Genomic DNA, 19,941 nt, shown 5'->3' with positions numbered 1-19,941 from the left:
GATTTGTATGACTTGAGTCTTCTTTAGATAAAAGGAGATAACTTTTGGGGTTAAGTTAGTATGACGGGTAAAAAATTTCAGTGATGATTCACTTGTTACTTTGAGTTTATATTGTAATAATTTTACTGTTCGTTGTCCAAAAGCATGAAAAAACAAATTATGTGAATTTGATGGTTGTTACCTTTAAATATTTATTAGTTTTTGATCTTTGATTCTAAAAGTTATTTGTCAGTTCAAACCTAAATATCATACTTACGATCATTGACTGATTTCTTTTACTGATGTAGTTGGGTTTTGGTTGTTATTTCTTGACACTTCTCATCAATGTGACAAGGGAGTTGCTAACTGGTAAGGACAGTTCTTTTTTATACCGGTTCAAAGTTTAATTCAAAACGACCTCGTCCGTGCCAAAGGCACGGGTTATGCCTAGTAAGAAATAAGGAGAGTTATGATTTTGTGGTTTAATTTGTAATAATCTTCTGTATTGGTGTTGATTTTCTGCCAATTGCAAAAGCGAAATTCCAACTACTAAATACCTTCATTTTCCTCTTGAAGAAAATTAATTAATTTATGAAGCACCAATACGAATATGTCAATCATGTATGAATATTCTCGAATTCTTTTACATTTCGGAATATGACGTGAAAATAGAGATTTGTACTTTTCAGATGTGAATGTTTAGTTTGATGATTCTTTACAACACACGAAAATGGATATTTATTTTTTGTTGTCCTTTATATATTATTAACTGAAGTTTTATTAGTTATTTCAAGATTTTGGTTAACTTCTTTTATATTCATAGCTTCCATTTTGTTTCAATTGGGTCTTTTTTTTTTCAGGTTCGAAGAAGGAAAATAACTCTTTCTCAAATAACTTTCTTTTTTCATAGCTTCAACCACGTTTTTTGTGCAGGCTTGGAGAAGAGGAAAGTTTTTTCGTTTTAATATTTACTTATTTAAAGAAAACAATGTGTATGAATATTCAGGTTGCATGCTTGTACAATAACTCATGTGAAAATCCAATCTGATTCAATCTGTTTGATTTATATACTTTCTAAATTTAATGTCTTATAACAATAATAAATATAACCGTCTCGATATATAAATGCCTTACGACTCTTGGGTTTGGTGTAGGACAGACATGCCTTTAGTTGGGAATAAACTTGTTTGCCTGTATATTTTCGACATTCCTTCCCAAAATCTTGAATATGTCTATGTAAGTAATAAAGTGTGTGGCCTCTTTAAATCCAAAACAACCTACATTTACGCCTATTACTCTCAAATTAGAGTCCAAATGTTTTTTTTTTCTTAGATATGATGGAGGCTGAATTAGACTTGAAACTCCTAAAATTATATCTAATGACTATACCACCATCCCTAAAGATTTTTAATAACACAAGTGTCAAAAAGTAAGATGATACCGAGTTATCCATAAAAAAAAACTAGAAGTTTTTTAGAACAAGTGTTCTGAAAAGATTTATAAACGTAGAAGTCAAAAATAATTTTGTCGTCTTAAAAACCTTAAATAACTTAAAGATGAATCTTACACTTATAAATAATCGAATATGTAGGAAAGGAGAATAGTAAAACAATCGGATATCGTGTTTATTTTCTCATGTTACTAAAGGGCATTTCCCCGCCCGTAGGGCGGGGATTATGCCTAGTATATATATATATAAGAAGAGTAGAAGACAAGAGTTGTTTCTTCAAATCAGTGCTTAAATGTTTTTTTTTTCTACTTTATAGGTATACAGATCAGAATGATCTAGCTAGGTTAAATGCATTGGTCCCCTCTCTACCCTTCAAAAATTAATTCATATAATAAGAGTCTTTCTCTATATCTTTTCAATTATTATTTATTTATTTATTTTGAAAACCCTTAATTTTTTTTAAAGTAGGTTCAAATTTTCAATAAGAGGTAAAAAGTAATAGCTAGTTTATTACAAATTAATTTAACAGACTAATTTATATGCCAATGGACAAAAACCACTCTGTACCCTATCTAGTTGGTTTTGTTTTCTAATTTAATGAATTCTCTTGTGAGATTTTTCACTTTTCTTGTTTACAATTATTTTCCCCTGTCTTAGTACATGAGGAAGAATAAAGTTAATAATGTAAATATACCTCCTTGGATTAAGACTATTCAAATAGAACCACTTGAACTTCGACCATTTATGATGAAGTTTCATGTGAATAATAATGTTAACCCCAGTGGTTTGTATTAGCTCAATTATGTGAGAGTAAGATAAGTATGATATTGGAGTAAGAAAAAGTCTATTCAAATTCAAATGTCGACGAAGAGGGTACAGTATCCCCACATCGCTCGGAACATGGTTTATAGAGACAAACTTAAACTTAGTAATTGTCGAGGTCTTGAGGTCTTTTGTGGGTGTGGGGCAACACCCCCTTGATCCTCCCCAAGAAAATAGAGGAGTATGACTTTTGAGACACTATTATTGGCGACAGATATAAAATCGCCACAGATGACCAGTAGGGACGGGTTTTTTACTTTGTTAAGGACAGTTTTCCACCGTCCCTAATGTCAATGTTTTTTGTAGTGTGCTTTTGCAAAAGAAATTTTATTTGGGTTTATAATTTTCCACCCCCTAGGTCGAACAAGATCCGTCCCTTGACTTGTTGATTCTTCGATATGAACAAAACTCTGTGTTTATTGGACGATTGTTTGGGTGTCCAAAGCATAAACAATATATTAATAATTTGCTCAGATTTATATTGGTACAGAAAGAGACTCTCACTGGTAGAAGGTCGAGAATCCATGGAAAAGGAAACTAGGAGAAAGGAAAAAAATATCGTGAATGAGATTGAAAGAAAAAAGAAAGATAAAACGATCAATAAAGATAAACTACAGTTAAATTTAACGTACAGAATTGTTAAATACGCTCTTTGTAAAAATATGGGGGTCAAATTTATGAATTGGTCACAAATTAGGGGCGAAACTAGAAGTAAGTAACAATAATAAAGGCAGTGGAGAGAGTACAATTAGGCAGGCAGGCAGGCAGGCAGGCGGGCATACATGCATTTGGAAGGGAAGGAAAGGACAACCAAAAAGCAAGAAATAAATGAATGAAAAAGAGAACACCACAGTTTATAACGAAATTCGTACTCTGTGTTTCATTTTTTTTTTTACAGGTTTCATGGAATTAGAAACTTCATAAAGAACAGAACCCTCTTATATCTCATGTATTCTTTCTTTCATTTCTGGCTTTGGAATTTTACAGAACCCTCTCTTTTAATAACTGGCACCTACCTATTTTGCCTGCTGCATTTTCTCCTTTTGAGTTATACTACTAGTAGTAGGAGTAGCCCCTTTATAATAACTTAATTTAGTGATCTTTCTCTATCTTCTTTCTCTCTCACTAGATTACTTACTACTCTCTTTCTATTCTCTTACAAGTGATCAGTCACAAGCAGCACCAGCAGCTTCTTGTTCACATTGGGTTGCCAGCAGAAAAAAGGGTTTCCCTAGTTTTAGACCAGGCAATAGTACTTTGTCTCTCCCTGACATTGATGGATCAAATTACCATTTCAAGCTTTTATCACAACTATGGGGTTTCATAATTGGCACACATATATATAATATGATGTGGGAGCTCACACTATAGGACCAAGCCCCACTAGTTGAGTAAGCTTTTGCTACACAGGTTCAAAACCAACACATATGTTAAATTCACGATTATATGATAATCGGAGATATGATAAAGTCACGATATAAGAATCGGATATATAAACATAAATGAAAGACACAATGTTTAACGTGGTTCGGTCGGATACTCAAGACCTACATCCACGGAGAAATACTTTCATTATTAATAATCACCACATACAATTGTATGTGGGGTTGATCGGTTACATAACTCGATAACTCGATAATTTAAACTCTGTAACCCAACTCATATTTATAGAGTGATTCGGGTTATCTAGTTTCTTAAGTTTCCTAACTAAACTTAGGAAAAAATACAATATAAGAGACATCTTGAATATATGAATATATCTATACCTTGGTCTCTTCTTTTATCGTCGGATCTCTTCATCTCGATCCGTCTCATATATTTTGTATCTTCCATATCTTGTATATTAGTAGTCACCATATCCAATATATCTTCCATATCTCAAAACCCCCTCGCAAGTTGGAGCACGTAATTTTGAAGTGTCCGACTTGGAGAGAAGATAAACTTGTTGATTTTTTTTTTTGCTTGCAATTCTTCGAGTTTGGATGTTTGGTGAAGATGATGGAAGAATGATAAAGTCACAATGAAAACGTTGGTTAAGACGGTCATAGATTGAATGAAAATCAATGACAACGAAAGTAAATTTATTGTTGTCATGTATAAGAATATGTCATTGTATAAACAATGCAAAAGGAAAGCAATGTCAATTTCCCAAAAAATGTGTAGAAATGACCATAATGATGATTTAGGAAAAATTGTCGACAAAAGATTTCTTGTCGTAAAAATGTCAAAGTCGCGGGTATAATTCCGGAAGAAAACCAAAATAGATCGATGAATCAAGTCTATTTTGGAGAAAAATACACGTCATCACAAAGTATGATCTTGAAAATGTCACGGTTGAATCCGGAATGAAAATCAAAATAGAGATTCTATTCTTCGAAAGAAAAATTCTATGTGTGGAAGAGATATTCTATTAGGTGAAAGGAATTTCCAAAAATAGAACTTGGAAAGAAATAAAAGTTATCATAGATAAGGTATGATATTGAAAATATTACGGGTGAATCCGTAATTAAAAAACAAAATAGAAATATTCTATTTGTCGTAGACTGAGTCCAAAATATAATTGGTAAGAAAGAGAAGTCATCATAAGAAAATTATGAGTAAGGAAATTTCGCGGGTTGAATTCCGGAATTAAAATCTAAAATAGGAATTCTTTCTTTGTTAAAGGGAAAGTCCAAAATGTTGGTAGAGAAATAAAATCGTCATAAACAAAGTATGACTTTGAAATGTCACGGGTATATCCGGAAAGAAAATTAGATGATATTTTATAGACCCATTTTGCACCAATTAAATTCCTGTTTGGAGGCAAATCAGTAAGCTCCCATGTTTCATTTTTTTCAATTGATTTTATTTCTTCAACCATGGCTATTTGCCACTTTTCTTCTTTAGATGCTTCATCATAGGAAATTGGATCTTCACCTGCAAAGAAAGCAAAAAACATGGCATTATCTGGATCAATAGGATTAGTTGAGTCATAAATTCCCCTCAAGCTCCTTGTCTTCCTTGGTGGTGTACTTTGAGACGAATCATCATTTGATTGAATATTAGAAGATGAAAGGATTTCACTACCATTCTCATCTTCAATTATAGACCAATTAGGACCCTCGCTTTTTTATTCAAAAGTACCACTTTCATCAAATCGAACATCTCGACTAATCACTATTTTGTTTGTTTCTGGATTGTTCAATTTATAGGCTTTGCTCTTCTTACAAAAATACATTTTTCTGATTTATCATTCAATTTTTTTCTTAGTGCATTTGGAATGTGTGCATAAGCAACACAACCAAAAGTTCTCAAATGACCAACATTCTGCTTAACACCATACCATGCTTCATGAGGCGTGTAATTTTTCAAACTTTTAGTAGGAGACCTGTTAATCAAATAAACTGCACAAGAAACTGCTTCAGCCCATAAATCTTGTTGCAAATGTTTTTGCTTAAGCATACATCTTACCATCTCCACGATTGTACAATTTTTCCTTTCACTCACACCATTTTATTGTGGTGTGTATCGTACAGTCAACTCATGCCTTATACCAAATTCTTTGCAATATGTTTCAATAGGAAGATACTCACGTCCCGTATCGGTTCTTAAGATTTTGATCTGTAAACCAGAAAATTTTTCTACCTCCGCTTTAAATTCTTTAAAAGCTTGAAATGATTCAGATTTTCCTTTCATCAAATACACCCAAACTTTTCTTGAAAAATCATCAACAAAAATAAGAAAATATTTGTTACCTCCATTAGACTCCGGAAATGGACCACATAAATCTCAATGTACCAATTTCAATGGCCTTTTTGCTCTCCAAGTGTTTTTTTCGGAAATGGTTCTCTATGTTGCTAACCGAGTTGGCATTCCTCACACACTTCTTTTGTTTCATAAATCGAAGGCAACCCATCAACCATATGCTTCACTTTTAAAAATTTCAAGCTTCCATAGTTCAGGTGTCCATACCTATCATGCCACAACTTATAAATTTCATTGTTATGAACAGCTGAGAAACAAGACTTGTTATCAATTTGGAGTTCAAGAGGAAACATATTATTTGGTGTTACTCCAATTTTTGCAACAAGTTGATCTTTTCCTGATATGATAAGAAACAAGTATTGTCATGAAAATGTATATCGTATCCTTTCCTTAACAAATGACCAATACTAAGCAAATTATTTTTCAAGTCAGGTACATAATAAACTTCCGAAATTTTTTCAATATTGCTAGATTTTGTGTGAAAAGAAATTTCACCAATACCTCTTATTTTATAGGTTATAGCATCCCAATTTTCACCTGTCCACTGTCTGACTCAATTAACTTTGAGAATAAATTTCGATTACTTGTCATATGCTTGCTAGCTCTACTGTCTAAATACCAAACATGATCAGTTACGTCAGTATCATGATAACATGCAAGTAACAAAGTTTTATTTGGATCTTTTTCATTTGCATCATCATTATTTTCATGCATTAAACCAGATTCATCATAGTTATCTTGATTATACCGACATTCTTTAGCAGTATGACCAGGTTTATGACAGTTATAACATTCAAAATATCCTCTACCTCTTCCTCTTTGATAACCACGACCTCTGCCTCCATTATAGTACTGATTTTCAGTAACCTCTTTAGTATCAATGTTGTTTGAGTAAAAATTATTTCTTCCTCTACCACGAAAACTTCTTCCTCCAAAATTTTTACCGCGATTACGGTAAGAACCACAGTCTCCCATATTTGTAATTTGGGTTTTAAGAGCTTGATCGGGAAGAGTAGGATTTCTTTGGTTAATTCTAAACTCATGTGCTTTTAGAGTTCCTTGTAAATCTTCTAAAGAAAGTAAAGAGAGGTCTCTGGATTCTTCAATAGCTACCACTATAAAAACAAATTTTTGTGGTAAACTACGAAGAATTTTTTTCAACAATTCTTTCATTTTCTAGAATTTCTCCATTAGATGTCATTTTATTAACGACATAGTTTACTCTTGTAAAATAATCAGAAACATTTTCATTTTCCTTCATTTTCAATTTTTCAAATTCCGATCTCAATGTTTGGAGGCGTACCTTTTTTACCTTTTCCTCACCTTTTTATGCAATTTGAATAATCTCCCATGCTTGCTTTGAAGTTTCAGCTTTAGCAATTCTTTCATACACCGATTTCTCAATTGCTTGATAAATATGGAACAATGCTTTGTTATCTTTCTTTCTGTTTTCATTCAACACGTTTTTTTGGACTATCGTTAAAGCTGCTTATCAGGAATGGTGAAACCTTCCTCAACAAAACTCCATAAATTCATCGATTTAAGCAACACTTTAAATTGTTGCTCCAATAATCATAATCCTTTCCATTGAAACGAGGAATTAGTGTAACCATACTGTTACTACTACTTGCCATCCCTCACACAACTTTTTCTCACAATTGTTTCCCTCTCAATTTTTCTCACTCAATTTTTTTAAACCTTGCTCGGATACCACTTTGTTGGAAATAAACTTAGACAAGATAAGAAGGACATGGTTAAAACTCTTTACTCTATTAACTTTCTTTCTCACTTCTTGCTTGAAACAAACTACAAACTTGGGTATTTATAGATGCCCAAGTTAATACTAAATTACTTCTAAGTAAATGCAAAAACTCTTGACTTTCTAAATACCATAACATAAGTAACTACTAATATAATAATACTGTGACTTAAATATTTTAATTTAGTACATAATAAAAACATAAAACTTCTCTTGTTTCATCTTCCACCATTATCTTCAACTAAAAGTAATTGATTCCAATTTAATTTGGTTTAATATCCATCACCATCCAACTTAATTCCACCAAGAAACTGATGATGCCCATTTGTTTCCATGGCTTGTAACAAAATAAAATGATAGAATGCCGGAAAAGTTAGGGTGAAATCTAGCTAAAATGTGACGTGAACGGAGAAGTTTCCAGATATTCTCTCTCAATGACATGGGCGAAATCCGGTCGTCCACTTTTAGATTTGGCTAGATTTAGTCCAAATTCATAGGACATTCCATCAAGGTTCCTAGTTGAATAAATATTGGTCCCACAAGATCCCTAGATGCATGCAACCCTAAAAAGTGTGGTGCAAAAAAATAATTAGAGGGCGCATTTTCTCCTATAATTCTTTTTACAAACAATGCATTAGCAGAATATCCAAAATGAACTAATTTAGGAAAAAAATGTATCTAAAATAAATCAAAGTTGTATGTTTTTGCTCCTAAATATATTAAGCAAGAATTACACATATTGAATTAAACTCATTAAATGAAACAAAAATTAAAGAATAGGTATTGAACTTCATAACTAGTCTTTAAATGTACAAAATTGATTGATTATAATTATGGGGAATTTGGCCAAAACTCCCTAAGAAATTATGACTTTCGTTAAAAAGGATTCATCAAAGTTTTTTAGGCTTCACCTCCCTGATGGCAATTATGTAATTTTCAATTTCAGTAAAAAGACCAACCTAACCCTAGTCTAAGAAAATACCTTGCAAACACCTTGCACTGCCTTGCAAACACTTTGCACTGCCTTGCAGAGCCTTGCAAACACCTTGCAGAGCCTTGCAAACACCTTGCAGAGCCTTGCAAAAACTTTGCAGAGCCTTGCGAACACCTTGCATGACTTTTGCAAATACCTTGCACAACTTTGCGAACACCTTGCAGAGCCTTGCAAAGCTTGCAAATACCTTGCAGAGCCTTGCAAACACCTTGCAGAGCCTTGCAAACACCTTGCAGAGGCTTGCAAACACCTTGCAATGCCATGCAAATGGTTTGCAAATTAGTTTTTGAATTAATTTAACATGAAATTTGTTACAAATTATTATATATTGTCTAATAGAATGTTGTAACGAAAAACTAGCTAAAACCCTACAAATTCATAATAGTCATTTTATAAGCTCTAGCACCATCATTTTACATTTCTTCGAAAAACTTCCAAAACTTTCATGAAATTCTCAATTTGAACATAAATATCAATCATGATTGTCCAAGAAAAAATATTTCTCACAGGCATTTCATCTAACAACTTTATAGCTATTTCAACCAACCTAAGTCTTGTATAACCAACTAACGTTGCATTCCAAGCAACAACATCTCTTTCAAGCATTTTATCAAACACATTGTTTGCATCAACTATACTTTCACAACTTCCATATAAATCCAACAAATAAGTTTGAACATAAACATCAAAACTAACAAATTGTCATCCATCATTCATAACTCAATGAAAATAAAGCAATGAAGAAGTTGGATTATACCTTGAAACACTATCAAATTCTCCTTCCATAGAAAGTATATAAATTTTTCTCTCTCTAGATTTAGAACCAAAAACTAAATCAAACCCCTTAAAAGCCTCTTCAAACAACAAGCAAATAGATTAAATCACCAAAACCTAAAAACATCAACCTATCTTATAGTCAAAATCGATTCAAACCCCAGAAATTCTAATCGGCGTCGACAATCCAACTCGGTTCATTCATGAGAAAAACACAAGTTCTTGATTTATTAGTTAGATTATTACTAGGTATTTCTAATTGAATGAAGGGTATTTTTGACTCTTAAAAAGTTGGTGCTTTTAAAAATGTCCTTCAAGCCTATTTTTATAACTTACTTGGGACCTAGCTAGTTAAAAAGATGGGTTGTCTTTTTAACAAAAAAATACAAGAAATTGGGCCCTATTGATAGTTTGAGATAATAGTGAGTTAAGAAGAAAAAAGTTGACGTGAGAGAACATTGAACTTCTGACCTCATACTCCCATAGCTAAATATATTAATATGTCAGATCTTTTCAATTGAGTATTAATGGGCATTTTTGAGTTTGGACATTTTAGAAGTTTATGTATGGTTATAAAGTTAGGGTAGCACTTGACATGCCTGATGCCTTCCATACAAATGCACCGAAACATCGGGCCACAAGACGTATTCTTAGCTTAAAGAATGTCACTATAAAAATGTGTGTGAATGCAAAGAATTATGACCAAATAAATGAGCAGTAAATAACTTCTTCCTTAATACGCGTTCATGTTGATTCCAGTTCATACCTAACACAATGTGATGTGCTTGGACCACGTTGGTATTTTCCATACCTCTCTCTCTCTCTATATATATATATCTGTCTCACTAAAAGTTAATAAAGCAAGGGGGGATGTTAAGTGATAGGGTTTTACTTTTATGATGATAGCTTTGATTGTAGAGAGAGAGAGAAAAGAAGTAGTGAGTAGAGGAAGAAAAAGTTGGCTGGAATAGCGACACAACATATAGAGGGGGCAGCAGATCCTATAGGAAATGAAATAATATCAATATTAATGTTTCATGAATCATGAATGGAAGGGGGGCGGCACCTAGAGGAGAATTTCTCATGATAACTTAAAACACTGGCCTGCCAGATACCACAGGTGGTATTAGACCATCTCCTATGCCAACATTAAAAGAAAATAAAAAAATTAGTTGTCTCGTGACAAGTTTCAATTGTGATTTTATTTCTTAGATGAGAAGACATCTCTAGTGCAATACCCAAAAAATTTAAAAGTTACTTACTGTTAAGTTTGTAGTCATCCAACTCAAAATTAATTGACTATGAGTGGAGATGATCTATATATTATATTATTGGTTGCTAGTTACTATTTTTCCATGTTAGACTATTCTCACACTTACGTGTCATTTTTAGATGGGTAGTTTATTTTAAGACAATTGGTGTCTTCGAGAGAAATCTCAAATCTTAGGTTTATTTTTGAGACATATTAGAATTAAATGTTGTCATGTAATGAAGACCCAAATTGAGTTTTGTATTGCACAAAATACCTTTTTTTTGAAAAACCAATGAAATTCTTGAGACATCTTAGAATTAATGATGAATCATCATTTTAAGGCCCACTTGCATAAGAGAGTTTTTTGGTGAAAACAAACCTAGGTGGTACTTAGAGTTTTGAGTATGACTGTTGAATTGCAGACACTCTCCACTCATCTTATACTTCTCTCCCTATCGATGCAGAAGAAGCACTCGGTTGTTGACAGCCTACCCTTGACGAGAGGTTTTCTTGTAACCCTAATGGAGGGCTTCTTTCCAAGCCTCTACCCTTCGCCCGAGGCCTACAACAAAGAGAAGAGGGACTAAAACCAATACAAATCTATACGGGTCTCGTAAATAGGCATAGTTAACAAAGAAAGGTCAATTGGGTCAAATCGAATTGATTATATATTTTTTTTAATATCTTATATGCCAATTGCCAAAGCTTCTGAGCTCAGGGATCTACATGCAGGCCATGGCCCCATTGACTTGCTGCAAATTGATGATTTAGAATTGCTGATTGCTCTCCGGTTTATTACATAAATGACGTTCAAGTCAAACACATGACATGTATGTAACGTGGGTGAGATGGTAGAGGTAGGAGTTGTGGATGTGAGGTTTTTTTTTACGAGGACCCCACAGAGTTACTAAGCTCCTGCTCATCGCCTTAGGGACTCAAATATTTGGTAAGATTGGCCTTAGTGATTGTGTGGTGCCGTTAGAATTTCATTTTCAGTTTTCACTTTCCATGAGCCACCAATTTTTAAAAGGAACCCTACCACCTCCGGCAAGTTCCTAATAAGGAATTCTATAGGCACTTGAATTTGTCAAGACAAGCCCCATAACTATTAAATCTATAGAATTAGACATGATTTTCGGGTCCTTTTTGTAGTTTCTTCTACACCAATTCCTTAAAAAAATCTAGAACACTAAAACAAATATGAAGAATAATTGAAGATGAAAAACCTAAGTTTCTTGAAGATAGTTTTATTACTTCGCAACTCAATTAAGTAATTCAATTACAATAATCTCTATTATATATTTGATGTAGTTTTAGAGAGAGAGAGAAGACATAACAAAAATTAACTAACTAATCTATCAATTAGTTAGTTCTAACAATACTTTTACTATTCGCACCCTCTCCATGTGTGCCTCCTTGCGATCATAAGCGTGCTTCTGTTTAAGTCCGTGAGTGCCCATAATACTCTGGTAGTTAAAACGGTTAACTTCATCTTCTTCATTCTTCAACTGTATGCTTAGAGGTGTTCTCTCTCTTACAACCCCCCTCAAACGAAAGGTTCACAGTGGGAAGAATCATGAGTTTGCTACAAAAGAAATCAAACTGTGAAGAGAGGATACCCTTGGTGAATATGTCAGCCAAATTAGCTTCAGAGGAAATAAAATTGATTTCCAAAGTCGAACTCACAACTAAGTCTCGAATGAAATGATAATCTATTTCGATGTGCTTGGTTCGAGCATGAAATACTGGGTTTGATGCCAGATACTTGGCACCCATGTTGTCACAAGACAGACGAAGTTAAGCAGTAATTGAAACCCCAAGTTCTTCTAACAAATAAGATAGCCATAACAACTCAGATGTAGCCATTGATAGAGCACGATACTCAGTTTCAGTGGAGGACCTGGACACAGTTGCCTGTTTCTTAGAAGACCATGACACCAAAGAAGAACCCAGAAAAACACAATATCCACTTGTGGATCTTCTAGTATCAGGACATCCTGCCCAATCTGAGTCAGAATAACCCTGAAGAATGGACAAATCTCCTGATTTAATGGCTATACCTGCTCCAATAGTCCATTTCAGATATCTGAGTACCTTCTTAAGAAGAATCAAGCAGTCCTTGGCTCATGCATAAATTGGGATAAGTAGTTAACACTATAAGTCAAATCAGGTCTGGTCATTGTGGCATACTGCAACCCACCAACCATGCTCCTATAAAAGATAGGGTTGTCTATGAGCTCACCATCCATTTTAGACACCCTCTTCCCTATTGAAATGGGAACCAAACTTGGTTTAGAATCAGAAAGCCCTGACTTGTCCAAAAGCTCAAGAGTATATTTAGTTTGAGTAAGAAGTAATGAGGAGGGAGTTCTCTGAACCTCAATACCCAAAAAATAGTTAATGTTTCCAAGTCTTTTCATAGCAAATTCCTCAGCCAAAGCAGCAAACAGTTGGTCTAGGAGAGAAGCTGAGGTGTCAGTAAGGATGATATCATCCACATATATAAGGAGAACCATCATTTGACCAGCAGAGGTGAACACAAACATGGAAGTGTCAGATGCACTCCTAAGAAATCCCCAATGTTGAAGATAAGTGGCAAACCTTGTAAACCAAGCTCTGGGAGCTTGTTTGAGGCCATAAAGAGCCTTATGTAGGTGGCACACAGAGTCAGGACACTGAGGATTAGCAAACCGTCGTGGATGTTTCATATAAACAGTCTCTGTAAGATGCCCATGGAGAAAGGCATTTGACATATCAAGCTGCTGGATAGGCCAATGGTGTGAGATGGCCACAGTAAGGACCACCCTAACAGTCTGAATCTTTACAACTAGGCTGAACGTCTCTACATAGTCAATGCTTTCTTGCTGTGTATACCCTTGAGCCACAAGTCTGGCCTTGTATCTCTCTATAGTCCCATTTGAGTTATACTTCACTTTGAATACCCACTTACACCCAAGTACATCCATATCAGAAGTTTTAGGTATGAGAGACCATGTCTCATTTCTCATCAAAGCCTGAAATTCATCTTCCATTGCCTTCTTCCAATTTGGATCCTTAATAGCAGTCTTGTAACTTGTAGGTTCTGCTATAGAGGGTAAGGGAACTTTGTGAACAGGAGCAAGAACATGAGGGACAGAGAAGTGGGCTATATGATCAGGAATGGTTTTGGATTCAACAATACCACTTTTAAGCCTTGTTTGCATAGGATGAGTATTTAGATCAGAAGATGCCTCATCCTGAGATTGATCAGTTTGAGTGGGACTATGTGATGAATGCAGATGAGGGATATGTTCTACTGAGGATGCAGTAGGGAGGGAAATGAAGATGCCTGATCATCTAAAGAATATGTGGAGTGATAAGATGGAGCAGACATGTCCACATTGGATGGGAGTGAAGGAAGCTGAAATATTTGATAAGTGGAAGAAGAATCTGTTTCTAACTTGGAGTTAATGGATGACTTATCAGTGGCATATGGAAATGTGAATTCATCAAAAATAACATATCTTGAGACATACTCCCTTCCTGTCTCAATGTCCAAACACTTGTACCCTGTGAGACTGTAAATACACATCTAGAGGATTTGGGGCTCAGCTTATCAATCTTGGTGTTTCCCAAATAGGGGTATGATCATGGCATAATGAGGAGATTTATCAAAAAGTAATTCATAAGGGGTTTAATAAGAGAGAAGCTTACCTGGGGTTCTGTTTATAATGTAAGTTGCAACAGGATAGGCATGGAACCAAAACTCCTTTGACATAGATGCTTGAAATAGCAATGTGTTGCCCACAGATGTGATTTGACTGTTTTTTTCTTTCAGCTCGACCATTTTGCTCAGGAGTATATGGGCAGGAGCTTCTGAACACAATTCCACACTTAGTGAGATGAGTGTGGAATTCTCCTTTGTTGAGTTCAGGTGCTCCATCACTTTGGAAGCACTTGATAGATAAAGAAAAGAGCCTTTCATTTTGTGTTTGAAAGTCCTGAAAACACTTTAAACTTTCGGACCTGAGCTTCATAAGGTATATCCAGAAAAATCTGCTATAGTCATCAAGGAAGAGGATGTAGTATCTTATTCCTGTCTTTGTGGTGACTGGGGCTGGTCCCCAAATATCGTAGTGAACTAGCTGAAGAGGAGCTGATGTTGTGCTCTCACATATGGGAAAGGGAAGTCTCTGACTTTTCCCTAATTGACAAGATGAGCAAACATCTTTAAAGTTTTTAGATGTGATCTTCATTCTCTTTTCCCTTTCTAGGAGCAATATTACTTCTTGAGATGCATGCCCTAGTCTGTTGTGCCAAGTCTCAGCAGTACCTCTTGCCAGGCAAGCTATTTCTGTATCTTCCTTAGGTGTAACATAAGGATCCATCTGAAAGTCAATGTTATATAGGTTATTCACCATTGGTCCTTCTCCCAAGACATCTTTAGACCATAAATCTCTAATAAGAAAACCCCATCGGAGAAATTCTACACTACAGAAGTTCTCCTTAGTAAATTTTGAGATGGAACATGAAGAACTTTCTGTATATTTGGAACATGAAGAACTTTCTTAAGATGAAAAGTATTTGAGCCAGTGGCTAAGTTTGTCTGACCTGTGCTAACAATGTTTAGACACTTACCATCTCCAATCATAACTCCATTGGTACCTTGATAAAGAGTAACATATTGCATATTTTCTTGAGTATGTGTCATATGACTAGTTGCTCCTGTGTCACCTACCCACTTCTTATCTTTGAAATTCAAGGATAGGTAGGTCTCCTCATGATTTTGCATCCCAAATTCTTGCTCAACACCAAAATGAGCTTGTTCTTCTTCTGTCTCTTGTGGGTCTAAGTCATCTCCTACCTCCTCTTCCTCATCTTCTATTTCTTGAAGATGAAGATTAGCAAAGTTTCTGCTAGCTGACTTTGAAGCTTCAGAGGAGAAGTCTTTAAACCTTAATCTACACTGTCTAGCTGTGTGACTCCACTTATAGCATATGCCACAAGCAACTGTGGTGAAATCAAAGAAAACATTTCTTGACTGAGGATAAGCCCTCACATTTGATCTGAATGGTGTCTTTTGACCATTTTCAAGACTCTGGGTCTGATTTGAAAATCTCATAGGTGATGGTCTTGTGCCACTCTTATTCTGAAACTTCTTAACAAAATATGATTCACTTGGATCATCATTTGTTTCTTGCTCCTTCAACCATTGTTCAGGGTGGATTAATCTACTTCTTATTTCCCCAAAACTAAGCATACCATCTCTATTTTGAACGGTGATAACAAATTGGGAGTATTCTTTCCCTAGACCTTAAAGGGCTATCCTTGTTAATTCAGGTTCACTGACTTTGTCATTCACAGCTACAAGAGAATCAGCCAGATTCTTGATTTTGCTTAAGAATTCAGCTATAGAAGAAGACCCTTTCTTAAGATTTTGAAGCTTATTTCTTAAAGAGGACTTTTGTGCCTCAAATTCTTGAAGGAAAACCATCTCTAAATAACACCATATTTCTCTTGAGGTCTTTAACCCTAGAATATCAAAAGCAATGGAGTGGGTAATGGTTGCTTTTATGCAAGATTTGACAAAACTGTCAGTTTTTAGCCATTGAAGATAGGCTGGATTTACTACATCTCTTCCATCCACTACAGTTAACTGAGGGGGTTCGTTATAGGTGCCATCAATGTAGCACACTAGGTCGTTTCCAATCAAGGCATTTTCTACCTGATCTTTCCAAACCAGAAAGTTCGATCCATCTAATCTAGCAGATATTAAATTTGTAAGATTTGGGTTATAGGTTACCTGATTTTGATTCGGATTCATCTTTCGATGGTTGAAGTTAATTTGTTTGATGATGATGGTGGTGAAGACTGTATCTCTGATTCTTTGATGACAGAATATCAGCTCCCTTCGTTGTTCTTGATTTCAATCTCTCTGGAAATCGATTTTAGGGTTTCTGGCTCTGGTACCATGAAAAACCTAAGTTTCTTGAAGATAGTTTTATTACTTCTCAACTCAATTAAGTAATTCAATTACAATAATCTCTCTTATATATTTGATGTAGTTTTAGAGAGAGAGAGAGAGAGAGAGAGAGAGAGAGAGAGAAAAGACATAACAGAAATTAACTAACTAATCTATCAATTAGTTAGTTCTAACAATACTTTTACTATTCGCACCCTCTCCATGTGTGCCTCCTTGCGATCATAAGAGTGCTTCTGTTTAAGTCCGTGAGTGCCCATAGTACTCTGGTAGTTAAAACAGTTGACTTCATCTTCTTCATTCTTCAACAGTATGCTTAGAGGTGTTCTCTCTCTTACAGAAGAAATCAAAAATAAATTTTAAACAGGCTAATTTATCAAGATTCTGCTAACTCCTTTAAATGATCAAGAGTTTATAACACATAAGTAACACGACATTTATGTATCCGTTTCAGACACTATGTACTATATTAAAACTATCTTGAAATATCAATTTAAACATAATAGTTTCTTACATGACCAAAAATTTAAAAGATAATACTTGAGTAACAATCAACTAGATATTCGATAAAAATAAGATTACATAAGACAACACGAATTAACATTATCATCGTTAAAAAGGTTACTAACTTTGTCATCACCACGTTGGCAGACAGGAAGATTACCATGTTTTTCACTAACATTATAACCATGTCTCCAGTAATTATAAGTCTCTTTATAATCATGGGTCATGTCTTTGAAGTAGTTATTTGTTGATGTGAAATATAATGGTGGATTAGGGTATGGCCAAAACTCTGCCCTTTTACCACTTCTTCTCACTACTTTTAATACCTTGTTTGGATCCACATATCCTACCACTGTTACTTTCTCCATTTCCAAATCCACTTCCACTGAATCAATTCCTGCTCAAAAGTTTATTTTATTATCAAGCAAAGTTTGATTTAATGCAACTATATACACCAAATTTATTTTATCACAACTTATATTATCTCATTTTGCAAAAAAAAAACTTATATTATCTCACAACCGGTTCGGTTGGTCATAACAACGATAGCCCACATTACACATAGACACGATATGTTAAGAGGAGTTTTAGAGGCGCTTCACAAAAAGGTTAAAGGCGTCTCTTTTCCTTAGAAATTTTATCCTAGATTTGCCTCGAGGGGTATGCACATGCAGGAGGGCTTATAAAACTTCTTATAACGATCGAATACAAATTTTAATATTTTCAATTAATTACATTAAACTTTTAGCATTGATTAAAAAAATTTACCTCGAAGCTTGTGTATGGCTTGCCTGACGACCCTTTCACAACCTGAGCAACACATCCTAACTTGAAGTTCTACGGTCTACAAATTAAATTAGTACATCAAACATATTGTTTTTTGAAAGTCTCAAGAAATGATGACACATGAACAATAAATAATAGAGTTTATAGAAGATCAAAGTGGGAGTTTATGTACCAAAAAAGAATAAATAAAAGAGTGGAGTAATAGTTTATGGAACTAAGATGCTGGTTCTAGATTAAAGAAAAATGTTCTAACTTTTTTCTTATTCTCGATTGTTTTATTTTTTTTGATACTTTGTTCTTTCTTTATCAAATGGTATAAAAACTGTGTGTTCCAAAAGTTAAAACAAAACAATCCATGGTTTTAGGACAAAGAGAGCATACAAGAAAGCTAGCTAACATAGGTTATTTGATGCTTATATTCTCATGCATGAAAAACGTTGTTACCTTTTGTTTGGTTGTTTATTTCCCATTAGTTGGTGATTCTCGTATGAGGAGTGTGTGAGAAAAATATAACAAACAAATTGCCCATGGCCCGATTTAAAGATTCTAAACCAAACCAAACTAAAACAACATCTCGCTAACGAAAACAAAAGTTAATTTTGTATTTTTGGAGTAAAGATGGATTGCTATATAAACCTACAATTGTACCTAATTAATATTTTTTTACTTGGTAAGACGTTGTCATTTAGTAATCTTAAGACACACTACACATACGGGGTAACAGAGTAAAATTACGCATGATATCCCATAGTAACACATATTATTGCTAGCTCCAATCTTGTAATATTTGTCGAATACTACCTAAATCTTCAACGTACATAGTTGATAATCTATTTCGGGCTAAGCAGGAGATTCAAGTTAACTTATTAACACCCACTCCAACCAGAGAGTGAGACTAATTAATGCTATATCTAATCATATACTCCTATGTTTCAAGTGGCAAGCGTGCCCTAGAGAGGAGAATTTCAAGATTCAGGCCCCTTGCCTAATTATAATTCAAAAAAATAATAAACATATTTTCTATCTTTAAACTAAAAAGATATAGAACTTTTTTTGTTGAAACCAAAAACAAAAAACATATGATCTCCATTTTATAGCTTGGTTTTCATTTCATGAGGTAAAATTAAGACCAAGATTGTTAAATTACTTATATATGAAAAACATGTGGATTGAGAAAATTAAAACAAGTAGGAAAACATGTATATATGAACTAAACAATAGTGATATTTGATCATGGTTTGGGAACTAGCTAGAGAGAGAATAAGTTGGAACAAACCTGCAAAGAGAGAGGTCGACCCTTAGGCATATTTTTGTTGTTGTAACTACTTCTTTGGCTAGGATGGTAGTAGTGGTGATGATGATACTTTTGATACCAAAAGGAACCTAAAAATTTCTCAAGTGTAGTGATAGCCATGAAGAGAGAAGTGATGATCACTATTTATTTAAAAGCACCAACCAAACAATCTAGAGAGAAAGAGAAAAAGAAAGAACAAAATCATCTCTATCAACAAATATTCTCAATTCATTTCAGAGAATAGCTTCCTTTGGTTCTAACTAATTTATCCATCTATTTGTAATATATTCCATTTTCACTCTTTATCTCTCTAATCTTCTATAAGAGCACAAACCAACTTTATTTTTGTTTCCATACTCATCACAAAAGTTCATTGGAAGGCAAAGTGTTATGGTGAATATGATGACTAAGCTCACTTTACATGGAGGGAATTGGTATAGAAAACATAAATTATTGCTTGAAATGTGGGTCAAGTCAATAAGACTGCAGATATTCCATAAGAATTTTAAAATATGTAATTTGGTAATGGGTTAAAAGAAAGATGGGTATGGATGCAAAGGTAACTAAATATTCTTAGTAATCACTAATTAGATAGCAGGCCAATAAAATTGTTATTCCATTCCC

At 34.2% G+C, this 19,941-nt stretch overlaps 1 protein-coding gene across 1 annotated transcript; it reads right to left on the bottom strand.

Annotated features, from left to right (window-relative positions):
• Positions 1–17,200: 17,200 nt before the first annotated feature.
• Positions 17,201–19,430, bottom strand: LOC147569279 (heavy metal-associated isoprenylated plant protein 30-like). Its single transcript, XM_086655750.1, has 3 exons — positions 19,300–19,430; positions 18,006–18,081; positions 17,201–17,634 (listed from the first exon to the last, which is right to left on the bottom strand). Exons 1-3 carry the CDS (start codon positions 19,327–19,329, stop codon positions 17,312–17,314), a joined length of 429 nt encoding a protein of 142 aa, XP_086511876.1. The 5' UTR covers positions 19,330–19,430; the 3' UTR covers positions 17,201–17,311.
• Positions 19,431–19,941: the final 511 nt, after the last annotated feature.

This window comes from Eschscholzia californica, unplaced genomic scaffold (assembly GCF_041429995.1).
Source record: "Eschscholzia californica isolate CP2 unplaced genomic scaffold, dmEscCali1.0.p SCAF_1, whole genome shotgun sequence".
In the NCBI taxonomy this organism is placed as follows: Eukaryota; Viridiplantae; Streptophyta; class Magnoliopsida; order Ranunculales; family Papaveraceae; genus Eschscholzia; species Eschscholzia californica.
Note: the sequence above shows the minus strand (reverse complement) of the source record. Positions and strands in the feature narration are given on the sequence as shown.